The sequence below is a fragment of the Eleginops maclovinus genome, chromosome 15 (genome assembly GCF_036324505.1).
Source record: "Eleginops maclovinus isolate JMC-PN-2008 ecotype Puerto Natales chromosome 15, JC_Emac_rtc_rv5, whole genome shotgun sequence".
Classification (NCBI taxonomy): Eukaryota; Metazoa; Chordata; class Actinopteri; order Perciformes; family Eleginopidae; genus Eleginops; species Eleginops maclovinus.
In genome coordinates, this window is record NC_086363.1 from 8,595,711 (window position 1) to 8,617,337 (window position 21,627).

Consider the following 21,627-nt stretch of genomic DNA (forward strand, 5'->3'; position numbering starts at 1 on the left):
TACTGTACAGTGGTTCTATATTTATTTGCGCTCGGAAAGGTCCTAATTACCAACAAAGCATGCAGCTAGGTAAACCATCTGGTTTGACAGAAACACACATTTTTCTATTGTTTAATTGTGTAAAAGTGTAAATCCCAGACGTAATGTAGAATTACACAATTGGAGTCTGACTGTTCTATTTCATGCTTTTTACCTTCTTCGCTAAAGGCTAATTTCTACATACTCAACTAAACCAACCCCAGCTGGAGAGTATTAGTGTCTCTGTCTGCTGTAGCTATCAAGCTTACACTGCCAGTATGGCCATGTTGGGAAGTGTTGCTTCTGGGCATGTTATGGTATACATAGTATAACGAGATATTTTACATGCTACTTTTTGAACTGCGCTTAATTATTTCATGAAGAGACAAAGCCTTTATTGAAGCACATAGTCCTTGTTACACAATAAATGTCAGCTAGTGTTTACATTTGTACACCAGCCGGCGAAGGTGCTTATGATATTTACCTTAAGATAATGTTTGGCACAATCACAGACATATTTGTCACCAAGGTGGAAAAAGCTCTGAGACAGCATTTTAAAAGTAATCAAACAATGCCCTTCAGCCTGACCCCAACCGAGTCCGGTCAGTCCTTTTTCTTACAGATCTTTGATATCATGTTATCGAACTGGGTCAGGTCATCTTTACAGTTTGCATCTGTTACATCACCAAACCAGACAAAGGCATTTAGAGTTTTCATCAACAGTGAAATGTCCAACTTGTGGTCAAATTCTTTAGCTATGCTTTATATAACAACAAGCTACAATAGTTTAAACTATTACAATAACATTGGATCACAAAGTGTTAAACCCACTGAGGATCAACCAACTCTGCCATTCCCTTGAGTTCTGTGGAGCTTGTTAGTATGTTTTTGAGTCTTTTCTAGATTTTCTGGCTCCCATAATTATTCTTTTGGTTCGAGCTCACCTTTCCTATCACCTTTTCAACTGGAGCCAGGCAGTTCTTATCTGCAAGAAAACCACAACTTTCTTGCGCTAAACTGCAGACAGATCAAGTTTGCTACTAGTCGATGAATATAGTGAAGCATTTAGTACTTACGGTGCCAGGCTTTCGTCACACAAGGATGTTATACAATGATATTTATCTGAGAAGTTTTTGATGTATAAACAAACATAGACAATGATGCTTGAAGCAGCTTCAACCGTAACGTGTGTGTGCGTGTGTGTGCGTGTGCGTGCGTGTGTGTGTGGCTGACCAAACAAATGAAAACTTTTTGTGCGAGTACAGCTTAGGTCTCATCACTGTCAGATCTGTCATTCACTTGTCTTCTTAACTGACAACAAATCATGGGCCTGTGGTATTTCTATACTTCTAACACTGGCTGACAGTGGCATCACAAACAAATGTTTGGAGAAAAGTCAGGTCTGACATTTTGTTTTGGACTATGCTTGAGTTAAGCCAATGTCATGATCTAAAGGTTGGAGCTGTGATTCTGCTCAGAATTTGGCAGCATATTTGCCTATCAATGAGCTATGTGAATCTTGACGTTTGCCATCCTCCGCCCTGCTGGTATACGATGATATTTATCCTCCTGTTGCTCCTCTGTAGGCTGCCCTTTTGTATGATGACATGCTGAGTGCCTGCAGGGAAGACACACATGTGTTGCCTGACGGGATGACTCAGGCATTAATGCCACATGGCTGTTTTGTGCAGAGCCTTCCCTTCTCCTCTGCTCTCAGCCTGTTGCTGTATATGATGCAGGCTAAAACATATTAAGGTACCTATGAGTGTTTTTGTCCATCATGTGTGTCTCTGTGTGGAAGGTGACTCGCCGAGAGGCCGTTAGTGCTTTTCTGTCCGATTGAAGCAGAATGTCGATTATATTGTGATGGGAGATGTGGTAACAGCGGGGGAGGGGCAGGGTTGATACACACTTCTCAGGACTTGAGGGGACAACTGGGAAGGTGGGAGTATGGGCGAGTACTAGGTATGTTTGGCCAGACAAATCTCTATGGTTTATTTTGTCTGTTTGCTTTAGCAGCATCTAGAGACGATTGATGTACGCTGAGATTTTTTTACAACACTCCAGAGACTTTTAGAATAGACTCAACATAGTGCAAATCTGCAAAAATACATAAACCTAAAAGCGCTGCATATTCATCCCTGGTTTGTCATTCAGTGCAGCACCAGTAGGTCTGAATACTTGAAGCTACTGTATAGGGGACAGGAGTAAAAAGCAACAGGAAGAGTGGGGGGATGAAATCACTGCAGACTGACGAAGTTGCTTCTAAGTTTAGAAAAGTGAAGAGGAGGAAGAGAAATTATAAGGAGATAGAGTGTGCTGTAGGAGTGTCTGCACATGGAGTGGAGCCAAAGAGGTTGCAACCATTCAGCTCGGTGATTCAGAGCCCTGGTGTTGTGTGGGTAGGATTTGCAGAGATTGGAAGGGCAACAATTGACTCCTGACACACTTGTAATCAGACCGCTGTCCAGGAAGAATCCACCACATGTTGCCAGCTGTGTGAAAACGACAAGGAGGGAGGGAGACGCCCACCTTTGTTTTTACCCTGCACACAGGGCACTGCAGATCTCCCCGTCTCCACTAAACCACATCCGGAGCATCTTCACTTAATGCTTTTTACTTCTTTGATTCATAACAAGGACCGTCTGTGTAGGAAAGGACAACCTTGCAGCTTTTGCATCACCGCTTTCCTTCTAGTGATGAAGCAGCTAATTTGTTTGATAGCCACAAGCCCTTGCCATATACCAGACACCAGCGGGAGTGAATGATGAACAGGCAGTGCGAGGGGTCTCAGATAGCCGCGCCACTAGGCCCCCATTAAGCCTCGATTGGGGACTATTGGTGTGATTTCTCTTCCTGTCTGGTGCTTGGCAAACCTTTTGCTTTCACATTAGACGCGGGTGTTGATGATTGCTGATAACACGATGAGGGCGGACAGCGGTGAGCGCATTAACCCTCGCTGGCACTGTCGCAGTCCTGTCAATATTAGCATGCATAGCGATAACTGCTGTTAACCCTTTCACTGACAAATAAATTACAATGAAACCAGGACTGGTTTTAGTGTAAACGACTTCTTTGGTTGTGTGTCTTCTATTGTCTGATACTCTGATGATGGTTATTTCACCTTAGTTGCTGGTAGGCAGTCCGCTGTGTACCAATCAGCAGCTGGCCCTGATGCTCATTTTTAGAAACTGTTGCTGCATTGCCATGAATTTTTAATGGCTTAGGCCATTGTAGCAAGCTGTGTGTGTGTGTGTGTGTGTGTGTGTGTGTGTGTGTGTGTGTGTGTGTGTGTGTGTGTGTGTGTGTGTGTGTGTGTGTGTGTGTGTGTGTGTGTGTGTGTGTGTGTGTGTGTGTGTGTGTGTGTGTGTGTGTGTGTGTGTGTGTGTGTGTGTGTGTGTGTGTGTGTGTGTGTGTGTGTGTGTGTGTGTGTGTGTGTGTGTGTGTTCATGGGGGTTTGTACATAAGGTATTTTGAGCTACATTTTGTGGACCGGAGCCAGGTAAGAAGCAGTTGTTTGCGGCTGACTGAGTGGGTGTGTGTGTGTGTGTGTATGTACATGTATACGTCTGTTCCAATTTATGTTCCTACATTGCTTTGTTTGCTAACAGTGTTATGGACACCAATATGATGCGACATCTTTTCTCAGACTCACCCCCTGGATCATTTTGAATAAGAACTGTGGGGCTCAGATTCCCAGAGGTCTCTCCATTAATGCTTCCATGACTCCTGTGCATCTACGCAAACTTAATATGATGCTTTAAAAAGATTGTCAAAAATAGAAAAATGACAAAACAAGATGACAAACCCAGTCGGTTCACATCTGTGTTTTTGTTAGAAATTAATCCTCTACCATTGCTGTGTTATACGTAGTATTATACAAGTGATAAGACTATTTCAGGTTAGAATAACTCATGATGCTCCATCATCTCAACTGTAAATAGTGAGGCAAAAAATATGCATTGCATCTTTAATTAATCCAGATTTTAAGGTGTTAGCCAGTTCATAGTGTGATCTGTTAATCCTAATCTATTTTGTTTATATGACGGCAGGGGACAAATAGATTCATAAAACTTGAAGGCAGTAGTATTTCCTGACTGCGTGGTCTCCTTTTGAATTACAGTGTGACTACAGAAATGGGAACAAGATTTAGATATCATGTCAAAAAGTTCAGGTTTTTTTTTGTGTTTAATATGTCATGTTTCATTATTTGCTTCAGCATTTATGCCCACCTAATTTAAAGTGCACATCTGCAGGGGCAAAATATTAGTTAACCTTACAGTATTCTTATTTCCAATACAAAAACAACAAACTGCTACCTTATACATTTTTACTACGTCCCCTTTTTGGAGACATTAGGATTGATAATGTATGAGAAGACAGGGCGAGACCGATAGATGCTGCAAATGAATATGTACACACTCAGACTACACACTTATGTGCACACATCCATCATCTTTTGCGCTGGTTTCAGAGGACAGAACCTGTGAGGTGCCAACACATAGGAGTCACATAGTGTCTTGTCATGTGTACGCACAGCTCACATGCTGGGGTGGAGTTAAATGTTTGTGTGTATGTGCTTGCTGAATATCAGCCGTCACGGTCGGACTACCTTGCAGGCATTCTGGAAGAGCGATGGGAAGAGCGGGAGGTGGAAATATGAAGAGAGAAAGATCTGAAAGAGAGGCGATAGATAAAAATGACAGAGATTGTAAGAGCGAGAGAGAGCGACAGAGGGGATTAGTAGCAGAGCGAGGAAGACGCGCTTTCTTTTTCTTGCACTCACTCCTTATGTCTCCCCTCACACACTATAGGCACTTTGCCTGACATAAAGTGATAAAACAGAATAGGTCCTGTCCTGTGTGCCCTCTGTGCTGTATGACACATGTCTATAAAAACATACAACACACACAAGCAGGGACAGTCCTCTCTTCTTATGTAACTGCCTTTGTTGCACTATGCACTCACTGTAGACCCCTCCCACTGAAATCCTGTATATGGTGTGTGTCGTGAGATTATGTCTGTTTCTTCCCCATACTCTCTCTCCTATATCAACCTGTCCGTTATAATCCCAGACACTACAGAAATAACACACAAATATACACTGTGCTGCTTATGCGTGTCTCATAGGCGTACATTTTTACATTGCACAGATGGACCAGTGAGTCATCAACGTGCTGTTGTTTAACGAGGTGAATGTTGTGTTTTTCTGTGTGAATGCGTGTTCTTTTTATTAATCCTGTCATTCAGACAGAATGCCTTTCTTTCTGCAGCCCTAAATTATTAATCCAATCTGATTCACCCCCTCCTGCATTTATCCATCAGTCTCTCTGATATCCACTCCTGGTCTATTTCCCTGTCCTACTCCTTTGTTTCTAAATGCGACCATAAGAAAGGACGCCAGCGTTATATAAGTTGTGAAAACCCAGCAGCTATTTAGACGATATTTAATTTAAACTTCAAGTTTCAACAAGAAGAAAGCATCTTGACCTTAATAACTCCTTTACCCTGTGTGCAGTGTGTTCAGTTATAGTATGATGTTTCCCTTTATCAATCTTTTTTGATGTTGTTCCTCACACTTTACAAATATATGTATTTCTATCATTTCATTCTTGCACTCATGTGTTTTTGCAAAATAGCACTGTAGTTCATCAGGGCAGATGTTCACCAACACAACCTCTGTCCTGTAGTTGAAGGACATCTCACCTACTGTGTGTGTGTGTGTGTGTGTGTGTGTGTGTGTGTGTGTGTGTGTGTGTGTGTGTGTGTGTGTGTGTGTGTGTGTGTGTGTGTGTGTGTGTGTGTGTGTGTGTGTGTGTGTGTGTGTGTGTGTGTGTGTGTGTGTGTGTGTGTGTGTGTGTGTGTGTGTGTGTGTGTGTGTGTGGTAGTTCACAGCCTCCAGTCAATTGCTGGTTTTATTTGGCCTTCTGTCTTGCTTTCATCAAAGAGCAAAGGACAGCACTCCGATTAATATTTTATATGCTGCATGACACTTTTGGCAAGATGCCCCTTCCGGCGTGCTATTGGCAAAGTGACAACCATACAATGTACCATTGGTGTGTCTAATTAGTCCTAAAGCAGACACAACAGAATTCATGCCAGCAGGGAGTGCTGTATAGATAGCTCAATCCATCAGAGAAAATCTATAGATGCTGTAGCTGTATTCCACCAACATATTTCGTAATCTCTTCCTTATTTTGTTAGGAAAATTGGACAGCAATCAGAGATCTGGTACGTTTTTCCCCTGATGGAACTGTTTCCTCTTCTAGTTGAGTCAAGGTTCAATTGACCTTCTTAATTATACAAAAGTTTCAACTTTGTGGGAGAGTAACAAAACAAAGTCTAACTAGTCCGTCCGCGAAAGATCCTTGAAGGTCCAAGTTTATCCTGCTCGCTCCCTCGTTTCTGTGCACCGAGTTTTAGATTAAAAGTCTCTTGCAAACTCGTACCTCTTTTTGGGGTGTAGTGTACAGCCGATCGTGTGTTACTGCACGGCTGGCAATACACTGACTCTTGCTGCGCTGGCAGCTTACAAGTACCTGTCCTTGAGAGTAGGACCTGGCTCTGCATTGATTGGCACATTGAAACGCATTCGAGGCCAACGGTGGCTAATCTCCCGTGGTCCTACCTTTAGAAAAGATTTGTTTGATATCAGTGCCAGAGGGTGCATGTGAATGCCTGCTTGGGTCTGGGTAGAGGAAGGACGTAGGAACAAGAGAACACATACACACACACACACACACACACACACACACACACACACACACACACACACACACACACACACACACACACACACACACACACACACACACACAGTATACTTTGATTGTTTTGAGATAGTGTATAGTGTTGGGAATGAGGATAGCTTCAGGAAATGCCTAATGGCCTTGTTGGTTTGTAAAACATGTTTAGCGTTGTTAATATGTTAACATTCATTCTAATGCTGCTGTTTCTGACGTCTTCCAACAACTGCTTATCTATGGTACAGTACAGTACAGTACCTGGCCCTGTTTTAATTCAGATTAGATTAGTGTTTAATGAGAAAGCTCCTCAGTCCAGATGCATTTAATTGCCTTTTAGAGCGTGTATTACAACAAAGACCCATGATCTCTCACTGTGAATGTGTTAAAGGTTAATTTGGCATTAAGTTACATTCTAATAAAACATTTTCCTCCTACCACTTTGAGAAAGTAATACATAAAGCCATCTAAATGCATATGCTGGCTCCAATTGCACACATCCATTATTCATAGACAGGAGCAAGCCCAGTCACAGACTTTTCGTCCTGCAGTCGCTGGTGTCTTCCTCTCTCATCTCTTTTTCCCTGCTTTTTCTCACTCTTCTCTCTCTGTATGTAGCCAAACCATGTTTCTCCTTCAATTATTTCACCTCTTGTCATTTAAATTTCCACTCAGGTTTTGTCTTTCAAAGTATTACACCTGTTTTTACTCCATGATCCTTGTCCATAAATGTCTGTCGTGTAAGGTAGACATTGATCGTAATTGGGGGGAAGATGATGTTCATATGCCATATATAAAGTACAAGCATTTCATCCTTATCTGTCCTTTAAACTGCTACTCTTCCCACCCACAATATCCAATAACGAGCCGTTATCAGTGTAAAACCTTGTGTTTACATGGGGAAATTGATCAGATGTCAGGGATGATTTTTGCACCGGCTCCTCTCCTGGGCTCCGCTGGCATTACATACCCTATTGTTTGGACTATCTGATAGTCTGTTTATAGATCTGAGTGCTGTGTTTTTATCTGTGAGCATGTTCAATATGTGTAATCCAATGATAACAGTGGACTTAATGTGTGAGGTGGGATAGAGAAAAGAGATATTGGTGCAAGGTACAAGCATCCCTTTAGAGAGTTGGCTGTTCATGTTTCTTTTATATCATAGACGTGTCTCTTGTTGCATAACAAGTTAGACGTTTATACACCAAGAAAAGCTTTGCTGATTTAAAAATACACTTGAAAGCTTTTTATTTAAGACTGTTACAGCTGTTACTTGTTTTATTATAGTGATACATGGAGTCATTGTTACAGCTAAAGAGCTATTTGAAACCCTTATGCAGCAGTTTAAAACTATATTGATAATCTGTCTGCATTGTGATCACAGTAGTTCTAAAGCCTTGTTTAATATCCAAGTTAAGTTTCAACATCAGTGAAGACAAAGGGATATTTAGTCATGACTCACCGTTACTTGGACTTCCCGATTCTTATTCTTGACAGATGATGGATGACGAACATTGGAAAGCAGAGAATGATCAAAAACAAGGGAAATAGTTCAGGTGGGATTTAATCTGAGGCCAGCAGGTGAATGTGTGGCTCTAAAACAGACAGGTTGATCCGACTGATTCCCCTTTGCTACGTGATGGATGGTATCTGCTGAGGTTTCAAGCAGACTACAAGTATTGTTGCCAACTTGTGAAGTTTTTTTTGGGAAAGTAACACACACACACACACACACACACACACACACACACACACACACACACACACACACACACACACAGGATTTTCCATTAGACAGGGTTGGACCGCTTGAGCCACGCCGTGCCAAACCAAGCTGTGATGACATGCATTTCCACTACAGGCTTTCAGCAAGGGATAGCTGCAGCATGCTGCTGTGGTCCAGCTGGGTAGCAGGGCTGGCCACTGCTGAGACGTGATAGTCTCAGAATCAGAATTCCTTTATTTGTCCCGCACAGGGAAATGTGCATTATTACAACAGCAGAATTATAGTGCAGATAAAGTAAAGAGAATAGACTTATATATATAAATAAATAAATATGCACAATAAGTAAAAAAACTAATAGCAGGTAAGTACACCACGGTAAGTGACCTAATTAAATTAAAGAGGTAGCTGGTCTCTTCCCCTTTGCTGTGTCTTGGGGCATTTTAAAAATAAAGAATTATTTTGTAATTCACATTATAGACTGATTTATTTCAGCTAAATATCCATCTTGTAATAAACTAGTACATATTCTCATTGACAACAGTTAGCAGGAATACCAGAAAAAGACAGAAGTTTGCTTCATAGCTGAGCTTAAGTGAAGTTGTAAATCACAGAGGGCAGATTTGATGTAGACTGCAGAGGGAGTTGAGAGCCTCCACTTCTGCCACAGGTCATGCTGTAATTGGCCAAGCGGGGCTCAGAGCGCTAGCGTGTTAGCAGCAGATGGAATCGGTGTCCTTGCTGTCGTCCACAGGCCAGAACTCATGTTTAATACATACTCACCTTGTACCCAGCTTGTATTTATATGCACTTTATAAAGATATGAACGTACCAATAAATGGAACATGCACACAATCTGTGTAAATCATACCTCAATCAAAACAGGTCATTTACCTCGATTTGGCTCCACTAGAATTGTTTTCTGTAAAAGAAAACATTCATTGCTACTATTAAATGCATGAACTGGTAAATATTCTCTTGGAAGGTCGGATCAGAACAGACCACAACAACACTACAGCCACGCTTTAAGCAGTAATTGCAGCCACTTGTCACTTGCAGACATTTTAGCTCTCGCGCCTGTTGGCACATAATCCTTTAACTGGCTTTGCATTGCTATCACAACGGCAGAACTTACGATTTCTGTTAAGCCGCTGTCTGTCACACACCGGAAATGAGACGAGGAAACAACCCGTTCAACAACATGTCCGTCCAAGATGTTGGGGATTGTCAAACAAACATAATATTCCTGTAATTCTCTTCTCTAATCATTCTGTATCTCACCCTCTATGGGGAGTTATTTTTTTTTCCATCTCTTCCTTCTGTCGCACTCTCTTTCTCTTCCATCCTCCTGTCCCGTTTTATTTCATCCCCACTACATTCCTCGTTTTTCTTTCTTTTGATATGCATGCTTTTGCTGGAGGGTTGGCCACAAGCTGTTCTGCTGACTCAACATTTTTTTCCCCCTCATGGCTTTTTTTTACCCCTTTACTCCATCCTGCTTTCCTTCTATCTCATCCTCGCTCCTTCTCTGCTCACACCCTCCCTTCCTCTTTCCCACCTTCGATCTGTACAGCCAGTGAATTTCCAAAGCTCTTTCCCTGCTTTTATTATGTTCCTCCTCCCTTCCTCTGTCTCATCTGTTTTCAAATATTCGCCTCGCAGTGGTCGTATACAGTAGCTCATTGCTAAATGGTCCTGCTAAAAATAGACGATTTGAGCAATGGGTTATTAACACCATGCTATTGGGCAGTGCTGGCCCGGCTCCAGACACCAACAATTCACATTATCCCTACAGCATGTGGGGGTTACAATTGTGCATCACCAGTGTGCCTGCCTCGCCTCTGTTGGCTCAGGCTCACGCTAATTCATAGACAATATTTCTTAATAGAGTTCTGATTGTGGTAAACAGTAACTGGAAACCTAGCTCTTTGTGTTTCATCATCGTGACTCACTGCAATCTTCACAGGTCAGTGAGGAGGACCAAATAAGCTCTGGAGGATGGTGGCTAGTTCGTCTAATATTTCCTAATTGCTTTGTTAAAAGCTATCCGTTTAATCTTCTTTGACACTGTGCAGTGTCATTAGGATCACATGTGTGACTGTTGGTATTCTCACATCTTGTAGACGCATAGAAGCTTGTACTTATTTAAACAGCGTCTTCTTTTTTGCCCCTTAACCAGCCCTCTACCTGCAAACTCTAAGAACAACATTTTCTGCGTGGATTTGGATTACTGCAACATTGAACTGTGCACCTCAGCAAATTGCCATTGTCAAGAATGTCATCTAGATGAAGCAGACATAATAGATGTGTGTGTGTCTATATGTGTTTGTTGCAGTGCTTACCAAGGTGAGTGTGTGGAAGCTGAGGCAGCGACAAATACTCAGCAGCCCCATCGCAGTTTAATTGTTTGCCTGCGTAATAAATCAAATGTGTCAAGGGAGATTATTTATACAAGGGCTGTGTTAAACAAATGAATCACCAGTTTGCTCGACTTTAGGTTTTTCCTTGGTGTGTGAAGCTGTGCAGCGGGGCTTTTGTGTGGTATTTGCCTGAGTTTCAGTATGATTGCATGACAATACACCGTGTTTATTTTTTTCAAGTGAGTGAGTGCGAATCTTATGGTTCCCTCGCGCTCTTCTGTCATTGATGGATTTGCTGCAACCTGAATGCTCTGCCAGAGGGAGGAGAAAGGAAAAAGGAATTAACACAAATAAGTCTTAGGGGTCCTTTAGAGCTACAATGTGTAAATCACCAAAAGTCAGAGGTTGAAGGCCCGCTTCCAGAGAGCTTTTTAATCTTGCAATGTGCACTAACACCCCGGTAGGATGCTAGTCATTGTTCCTGCTGTTGCTAAGCGACAGCTGAAAACCTGTTTAAAGGGTATTTTTGCTCAAGTTGAGACATTTTCGAATTTTACTGACCGGTGTGGGGCTCACCGCAAAAAATACCCTTCCCAGAGCATGTCTACTATTCCGTATAAATCAAAAAAGCATGTCAGCATGGTAAGGAGGGGTTCCTGGTGCTCACAAGATATGCTTTCGTTTCTCCAGTGCTGTAAAGGGAGAAAAAATAAAGAGCATCGTTATTCTCATGCATTGCATTTCCAAGACTGTGTGTTGTAGAAAAACATTTTGAATGATTGGAAGACATTTTTTAAAACTAAAATCTATAAATTAGATCTATTATAAGGCATTTAATACATAATTATCTCTTTTACATTGTGTACTTCAAAAATCTATTATTATTATTTATTTTTTTACAGATAAGAATATGCCAAGTCATGGTAGAGCAACAAAAAGCTCCATTAAGATGTGGAGTGGTGCTTGTTAATAGTAGAGTGCAGGCCACAGTGCAGGGATGCATCATGGCCTGAAGCGATGGAGGTGCAGCTCCCTCAGCAGCCTTTAAATTTGATGTAAACAGCCGCAGGCAGTGGGAGGGGTGACATGGGAGCATTTAGGCAGGTTGAGGTCAAGGTGGGTTGCAGAATTATAGATGATTTGTAGGATATCAGGACTAATTGGGATCTGAATTATGTGTGCAGCTGAACAGAGTCATTTGTGCTTGCGGAGGGGGTCTTTGCAGAGACTTACTCTGTATTGTTTCCTCCTTTTCTTAAAATAACGAAGCCGTCTTATTTACTTCCTTTGTGTATTTTTCTTTCTCTCATTTTCCCTATGAATACTTTTTTAGCATTGCGTCATTTCTGTGTTCTGCTGCCCAGCTTGCATCGCCTCATTGCTGTCTCTGGGTCCAGTGCAGAGCAGCCTGTGCACGGAGCCCCGCCTCCTTCCCCGGGGGGGTGATGTATGAGTGGCTAGCTCTGACGTCACTTCAGGCCAACGTCATAGCAACTCAGTGCTCCAAGGCTTGCTCTTTCTGGTGCTTTCTCTCAGTGCCTCTCCCTTATTCCTTCTCCTCTTTATCTTCCATTAACCACCTCTATCTTCTTTTTATTATTTCTGTCTCTGTTTTACTGTTTCCTCTTCTCTACATCCATTTCCTTATCTTGCCCATCATTTTTCATCGCTCATGCTCATTTTAAAATATGCCTCTGTTCTTTGTCCACCCTCCTTCTCTATCCCATCCTTCTGAGGCTTTCTATTCTCATCTAACGCTGCATCCTGTCCTCATATTTCTATTTATTCCTCTCACAGACATCCAAATTTACAGAGGCACGAAATGTTTGAAGTAAGCAGACAAGCAGCGAGCCAACCCTTCTCTCAAGTGAAATACAGGCTCATCCCTATTCAATTACACTTATCAGGATCAACTCTATTCCTGGATAATGTGGTTTCATAAAACCTGCAGTCTGTTCCCCACTGCACCCAGCCAATTCTCTCTACGACAACTTTGCTTTGCCAGATGCCCAGTGACTCACCTTTCATTTGTCAGGAAAGTTGCCTCTGGCTTTGACAAAAATAAATATACAAGGAGAAATATAAAAGTGAATTATCAGTCAGCTTTGACTTCAAGAACATCTCGGGAAAATTTCATCCGTCTTGACAAGACGTGAAGCTGACCCACTTTCAGCTTTCGCTCTCTGTCTTCCTCTCTTTGCCTGTCTTCTTGTCTCACTCTCATCGCTGCCTGCGGTCAGCTCGTCCACTTTTAGAGTTGGTGCAGTGTGGTGAGCGGGCCACAGACAGAGATACAGGCCTCGCTTGGTTAAAATGGAATGAGAAATGCTCTTGTCAGCGTTTGTGACACATCTCCTACTGAGCCTGTCCCGTGTGTATGGAGGCGAGGCACTGCAGTGTAACTTTGGGTCATGTTTGTTAAAACACTGGAAACAATGTGACTTTGGCAACTGAGATGTCTAGGAACTTTCGCTGTGAAGTGATGCGTGCCATTTTAAGTTTCCGGAAAGGTTGTGGACAGATTTTTGATCAGAAATGTGACATCTTTCTATTCTCATTTCCATCTTCCTGGTTCTTTTCTCCTGACAAAAAAACCATTGCCTCTGAAAGAAATGAATAACTGTGTAGGAGGATCTTTCCAAGTGTATCAACATGTTGTCTCTGAGGAAATAGTGAGGGGAAAACGCATTCAATTAATAACACACACGATAACGCACCTTCCATTTGGTTTAAAGACTGTGATCATGTTCATTATAAACACTTTGAGTCTCTCCCTGTTTGCCTTTCTTTAATCCCCTGAAAGATTTTGTAAATGTTATTATAGCATGTCAAAAGCCAATGATGTGAAAACAACCTACAGAAATTGAAATTATGTTTTTTTTCCCCACTCTGGTGTGAAATGGAGGCAAAGACACACTGCCAGAGGAAACATGTATTTTATAGGAAACCCACTTTGACACAGTCAACAGTGGTAAATAGCTTCTCAGTGTTGGAGGTTTACAAAAACAAATGTAAAAGCTTTCATGCACTGGGTAAAGATTGAATTACCAAGATTTATTGAGAGCAGCAGAAAGGACATACCAATAAATAACACAGCGTCTTACTTTTAGGACAGAATGGCAATTTTTCACAACACATATTACAGGTTTAATTGTTTTTAAGCCTGAAATCAAAGATGAGCTTATAATTAATTTACCATTTTTAACTTCATAAACAAATATATTTAAAATGCTAAATATTTAAATGTTTTAATTACCAAACCATTTGTAAACATTGACAATTTATGGAAAATCTTATATAAATTAACTTATAGACACTGATTAACAGAGAAACATTTTGGTAAAGGTTAGAGATACAAAAATGTAAGACAAGTTTAAAATAGGGGCTGAAAAAAACACTGAATTGCAGATCCAAAATGTCAGAAAAGGACTGAGTTTAGTTTATGCATATATGTATTAAAAACAATTGGTGGTAAACACACTTTATAAGCAAATAACATTATTTTTCAGCATTTAGATATTTTACACCAACTACACGTCCTCCTTTCTGTAAAGTGTCCTTTAAATTATAGCTATGTATATGTAAACGTAAACAGAGGAATGCAGAAATTGAGTGTACTAATACGAAGTATTCTTCCAGCTGGTTTCTCGTTGTGGCCTGCTGCATTTTTACGATAATCTTTTAGCCAACATCCTCTGGAAACATGAACAAAATACAGTTTTCTTATTTAATGGTTTGAATTTGGGTTGCGGTAAGTTTTTTGATTACGTCTGTGTCAACGTGTTTGTTTCATGATAATGTACCGTGGGATGGCTTCCTCATCCAGAAAGAAGGCAGCGTGAGCAGTTGAAAAAGCACAACGTTAAATCCTCCCCTGTCTCTGTGTGTGGCACTGAAAGATTTTGGTTTCCAGGAAGGAGTTTTCAATTAAGTAATTTTTGGGGGGAGAAGGAATTCAGTGTTGCCGGGCCCTCACCACCCTAACGTAAACTGCCTAAGCTCTGTTGCATGTATGAAGGTTACAAGCATAAAACCGTCAGCTGAGTTAACTAAAAATAACATTGCTGCATTAACGTTGTCCAAGTTTATTTCGATCTTTCCGTTATTTAAGGAACACTTCATGTACAATCAGTAATGCAATTGACATTCAAGGTGGCTGTTATCTGTTATGTTTTGGCGGATAGTAATGAAGCAGGCGCTATTTTCTCTCTCATCACTTTCCCCCTTCTGAGCACCGAAACAATTATCTAAAATGTATTATTATTATTATAATTAGGAAACATAATTACAGCTTTTAGGCGCATCATACATCATGATCCTCATTACATGAGCTGATCTGAGCTAGCTTGTACTCTCTTACTTGCACATTTTTAACCTACATGGGGGTCAGTGTCCTAGTGACAGTTTAGCCAGCAGCAGTATCCTGCAGGATTTTGGCCATTTGGGTCAAGTGACCTTTTTTGCTTGTCTCTTTTAGTCAGAGTACCTTTTCATTTTTTAATTATTTTCTGTTTATTAAACTCTTAACGCTGAATGCTGAGTGCAGCTTTCACAGTCTGAAACCCTGACTGAGTCTGTGAGGTTTCTGGTTGACGAAGCTGCAATGTTTTGAATGCACCTTATCTTAAAAAAAACACAAAAATTAGTTTGACAAGTGTTTTGTGCTGGGATTAAATATGAGAAACCGGTGTCCTGTTTGTGGTAAGACGAACTTGTCGATGAAGAAACAACAGCCTTTTTCTTTTCTCTTGCTACTCCTCTCTCTTAAGAGCAGGAGGCATGTAATGTTGAGTTAGCTTTCTTGGAATTTTCCAACAAACTGTCTTCGCTTTTTTTTCTTCTATTTTCTGTTCCTATCGGTTGTTAATGACTAACTATTCACAAAGTTATTTTCAATTCATCCCCTTGGAATTAACTGTAGGTGTGTTATTGCTTTCTTGAACAAAAATACGAAGCTGCAAACTAGATGAAGAGAGCCTATTCTCTCGACAGTTGCAGTTTACCTCTTTATTCACACGTCCAAATTGGAAGTACTTGATATGTACTTTTTAAGGAGAATCTATTTCCTCCTGTTATTGGCTTGTCTGATACAACTCATACCGTACATGAAGTGGCCTTTCAGAAAAAGCTAAGCAGAGGGAGTGAGCCCTTTAGGTCTTAAAGAAAAGTGACTGTGAACATAAGAAGTTTCAAGATTTTTGAGGTTAAGCTAGATGTCATATAGGGAAAGATTCAGATCATCATTGACTTAGTGGATCCCTCCAGGTGTCATAGTTTAGGTTTGCTCAATCTCCCTGAAGGATTAGTGTCTGAAATCCAGTGGAGCATGTAGATTTCTCCTGGTCAGGGCATCACTGGCTCAAAGCTGAAGTCCTTTAATTGCCTGTCCAGGAGAGCGAGGGCAAAGCCTAATCCACCTGAAGAGCTGAAGGGCAGCTTTTCACGCCGCACAAAAGCCACTGTATCACGCTGATACCCTGTGGTCAGATATAACTATGAATGGAATAATAGCCAAAGATTGAAGATAAATCATGTGGAAAAACATGCATTTATTATGTTTGTATATTCATAAAGCCTTTAAAATCTTAATTCAAAAAGGCCCGGAAAGAGTAAGGGACTTCTAGCTGAGGGGAAACAAGGTGTTTTGTGCTGCTGCATTGCTGTGGTGGCTTTATTCATTAGAATGGTCACAGCACACCTCAGTAATGATCACATGAATTAGGGCTTAATAAATTACAGTGGTGCCTGTGTAGGTGCTGAAGACGCACTTTGCACTGTGGGAGAAGGACTTGATTATTGGTGTTGGAATAAGATTTTTAGAGATCAGCTTGTTCTGTTTTTTTTTCTGTTGCTTCTACTTTCAGTACCAGTATGTGAGGCGGTTTTACCTGATTAATGGCAAATCAAAGGAATATCTAATGTTTAAGTTTTATTTTTTCAAATGAATGGCCAGCTTCATTATCTCTATTGTGATAATGTCTATTCTCCTTTGCACATCAGGAGTGTTGCTTTTGTCTGCCAGAATCTGTCAGAATTGGATGTTTTATCCAGTTTCATTTTTATTTTTTCATGATAAACTTGTTTTGTTGAAGCTGTCTTATATCATATCAACTCTGGTGAAGAAACACAGCGAAATTCAGTTATGTTTTATTGTTTGATTACGAAATAAAGAGACTTCCTATTGGCAAAAAAAGATGTATCGTATGTTCAATCTGTATTCATAAGTTAGCGTGCAGTTCAAACTGTTTTTTAGTCGGAAACCTCTGCAGGCAATAGCTGGTCATTATGCACACACACACACACACACACACACACACACACACACACACACACACACACACACACACACACACACACACACACACACACACACACACACACACACACACACACACTAACTAATGATGAGCAATAGCGCCGTCGCCCCCAGGGTGTTACACCTCTATGTGACCCCTGTATGAAAAATCACCTCCCACCACCCTTAGCCCTGAATGAATGGATATAATCAGTAAGCTCACCCATTCACTCTCCTCAGGAAAAGATCCAGTTATTTTCTGTCACTCCCTTCTCCCCTCATCCCTCTGTTTTTTTTTTTACCAAGCCTCCATCTTCGTGCCCCAAACTGGATGTTTTCCTCTCTCTACTCTTTTATCAGAGTTCAATGCTCTCTCTCTTCCTCCCTGCTATTATTTTCTCATCTGCTCACATAAGATCCACCTCTTCTCTGCTTGTATTTGAATATCTGAATTCTCCCCCTCAATCCTGTTACAGCTTTATTCCTTCGCTGCAGCCATTTCTTCCAAGAACTTTCTTATAAAAAAATAAAAAGCTCCCCGGTACACCACAGCCCGGTTGTGTATCATTTTAAGGTTTTACATTTGATAAAGGAATGGGATTCAGAGGTGTGTGGGATGCCAGTAAGGGTCCAGCAATCTTTCTGTGATATATGGTATATATGGTCAAAGCTCTGTTTGTTGACTCTAGTAATGTCACTGTCGGTTTCCTATTTTACTTCCTAGTAGCTTACAAGGTAATAGAAGTCATGACCTTTGTGTCAGGCGTAGCGAGGAACAAATGACCTTCAAATGCGGAGCCCACTTGTTTTGAGCTGCGGCACATTCCAGAAACACCTCATACATATTCAGCGCCCACTTGGCTGCTTACACAAAAACAAACAAGCAGTGTTTTAGTGAAACAAACCTTTGCTGGCACTGTATGTTCCTTGACAGAGATCCTTTCAGGTTTGGTCGTCCAGGGGTGGAGTGTTACTGTCAACACGAGAGTGGAGCAGCCGTTATCCAACTACAGTTTCTCATCAATGAGGTAAGTCACAAAAAATACAAGGGAACAATTCAGACTGAATAAAAAGTGAATTGCTTGAGTGAGGCATCTAAAGTCACTAGTAAAGCCAATACATTGCTGGGTAATGACCCTCAGTGCCTTTTGAGTAACGAGTACTACCGTGTTTATAGTATTGAGTATTATTAACAATTAAAATTGGGCAACAAATTGCTAGTCGCCCTCTTCTTTAGTCTTAACTTTTCTTTTGATCTGAACTGGAAATCAGGAATGTTTGCTAATTTTATTGTATTTACCTTTTGACCAAGAAAATGAAAATATATACCAAACAAAATCACCTGACTCTCAGCAGGTAGAACTATAACTAATCAATCTTATAATCATATGTATTTACAGTGTGTGGGTTTTTATGATTTGTCTTGCTGTTTTTGATTGAGTGCATTGTTCAAAAATATTTTGTGTTACGGGAATAACTGCTAAATGACATTCCCATCCACAGCGATATCGGAAATGTCAGTTAATTCTCACCAGAGAAACTTTCTCTTTTCAAAAAAATGTCATGGAAATTACATAGCATGACCAAGAGTTGTGTGAGTTTGTCCTCTTTTATAATCACAGATCTCAGATGTGAATCAACGACCATTCACCCAACTCTAAATATTGAAGTATGCAGTCAAGTTAACATGTAATGTTAAACATCAAACCTACAGGCCTCAGGCTGGAAACATGCTATCAGTATTTAATACCTGCAGCACTTTCTTATTCATATGGCAATTTTGATTTACTTCATATAACGAAAAGTGGAGTATTTCATGTGTGTGTGTGTGTGTGTGTGTGTGTGTGTGTGTGTGTGTGTGTGTGTGTGTGTGTGTGTGTGTGTGTGTGTGTGTGTGTGTGTGTGTGTGTGTGTGTGTGTGTGTGTGTGTGTGTGTGTGTGTGTGTGTGTGTGTGTGTGTGTGTGTGTGTCGGTTTGTCAGTCAGCGTCTGTGAAGCTGTGACTCAGCATTTTAAAACAACTGTCACAGAGACAATATTAAGTGCTTCCTTCATGCGCACATAGACTTATATACATCTTATGAATCATCGTGGTGACCTGTTAGACAGCTGTCTGATTTAAATTCAGTTTCCAGGGAAAGAAATCTGACTCATGCATGTGATGCTCAGAGAGCATGTGCAGCCTGTCGATATGCTTATTGTAGTTTCCACAGTTATTGTGGGCCAACGATGTTACCTATCCTCAAATTTAAAATGAAATCCCCTCCTCTGCTCCGACAGGGAGCGCTGGTGAGTGCTCTGGCTGACGACAGTGTTCACCTGTGGAACCTGAGGCAGAAGAGACCAGCCATCCTCCACTCCCTCAAGTTCAGCAAAGAGAGGTAGGAGGGGCACACAATACAGCAAATGACGAAAAAATACCTTCTGCTAAGTCGATGTGTCTTGCCACAACTCTCTTTTTCTCCTCAATGAGGCCCTCACACTCGCTGTGGTGCAACATTAACTGTGTATTTCTGAGCAGGGGCTAGTGTCACAGTTTGCTGCCTGTGTGAACTGTTAATTTTCGCTGACTGTCATGCTGTATGCAAACAGACGGCATTTCATTTGGCAACTGTGTCTGTTCGACTGCAAAACTGTGCACAGGGCAAAGGATGTGACAGAGAAGCTCTCCCCCTCTCTGTCACGCTCTCTCTGTTGGTCTCTTACTTAACACGCTTTATTTGGGTCACTTACTCTGCCTCTGAGGCTTACCCATCACTGGGGCACAGGTGTGAACCTACCCAAACACCTGAAGGTTTACACCAGCAGGTTGTTAAACACACACAGCAACAAACAAACAGAAACATGCACACACAACAAACACAGAAAAATAGACAAAAAAGCAGTAAAGCTACACACACACTTTGCGATTGTTTAATAAACCTTATGAAAGATACAGCTTACATTCATCAGAACAATATTATATGACATAAAAGCAAGTTACCAAGCAGAGGTGGAAGAAGTACTCAGATCTTGTACTTAAGTAAATGAACCAGAGTCAAAATGTTACTCAAGTAAAAGTAATGACTTTGTATACTACAGGGAAGTTTGTGAATTTACTCCAGGTGTGACTAAAGTCTTATTTAAGAGTTGGTTATATTTCACATCATTAATCCAGATCTGTAAAGTAGCTAAATGTATTAAATAAATGTAGTGGAGTAAAAGTATAGAAGCATTAGCAGAACATTGAAATAGTCAAATATGAACCTCAAAGTTGTACTTAAATACAGTACTTGAGTAAATGTACTTTCTAGTTACTTCCCACCTCTGTTACCAAGAGTCTAAAACGTTTGATACATCTAAAAACATTCTTTCCTGTTTGTAATTTCACAAAAGTTGAACGTGGTCACACAGTTGGCACCTGAGACCATTTTTAAAACTCTCCTTGGTTTGACATCCAAGAACTGATATTTGGCTGAAAAGCTTTTTTTTTTTTCAAGTTTCTACTTCCCAATAAGTTCTGAGATACGAGACGAGCAATATGCAGAATCACCTCACCTCATGGACGTTGCTGTCCCCTGTCCCCTGTCCCCTCCACTCACAGATGCAGCATTTACCCATCAGAGCCATCATATCATTGGCCAGTGATGTGTCCCAATGACAAGTGGTGAAGTGGTTAAACGTCAAAGTCGATGATCTGTGACGGTGCTGATTTGATGGACAGGTGGCCGGCAGCAGCTTTAAGGGCGGGTTGTGTTCTTGCGGAGGCGCTTGACCGCCTCTGACATTTAGTAAGCACCGTCGTCCAACGCAATGACCTCAAGCCACGGCATCAGAAAGGAACAGAGACACTGCATCGCAAGAGACGTCAGGATGGGGAAGAAAGAAGCTGCAAAGTCAAATGAGACATTTGTAACAGGAAAAAGAGAGAGTTCAACTACAGCAGTGGGAAGAAGTGGAAAAAGAAGTAGAGTAATGGAAGTAACACAAGCAGGACTTCCAACTCCCCATTCCTTTTCCTCAACCCATTAACATTTCAAAAGGACAAATGCTGGCTTTCAATCTGCATCCATACATAATGTGGGAGATAGAGACTAGAGCAGAAAATGCAAATATAGTCCTTGAGCCTCATGAGCAAGACAGTCTAACTGGATGCTGAGTGCATTACCCACCAGGCCGCTGCTCTGCACCTTTTCACTCAGTTTACTATCTTTTATCAGTTTACTCTGCAACACACCAATTGTACTTCAAATCGTTGCATCATTTGACACCTATAGCTGCACACCGGATGTGTCATATAGACGGGAAAAGCAGTCAAAGAACAGCAGCAGGGATTTGCTAATAGAGGATGTGAATCTGGTGAAACTGCTGCTTGGATGTAATCGCACAGTTATGCTGGATAATGTAACACCTGAGAAGCTATTAAGAATGTTTCTGGCTGTAAAGTGTCTCTCTGCTTTGTTTATTCTTGTAAAAGGTGTGCACACACGGTTGTCGTTTGGGTCAAGGC

The 21,627-nt window shown here is 41.1% G+C and overlaps 1 protein-coding gene across 3 annotated transcripts in view; it reads left to right on the plus strand.

The window, feature by feature from the left end:
- Positions 1-21,627, plus strand: part of stxbp5a (syntaxin binding protein 5a (tomosyn)) — a 79,338-nt gene that overhangs the window by 12,489 nt on the left and 45,222 nt on the right. For all 3 annotated transcript variants that reach the window (XM_063902494.1, XM_063902495.1, XM_063902493.1), the window contains 2 exons: positions 18,086-18,167; positions 19,419-19,519. In XM_063902494.1, coding sequence (XP_063758564.1) covers positions 18,086-18,167; positions 19,419-19,519 — 183 coding nt within the window. The remainder of the gene's footprint in view (positions 1-18,085; positions 18,168-19,418; positions 19,520-21,627) is intronic.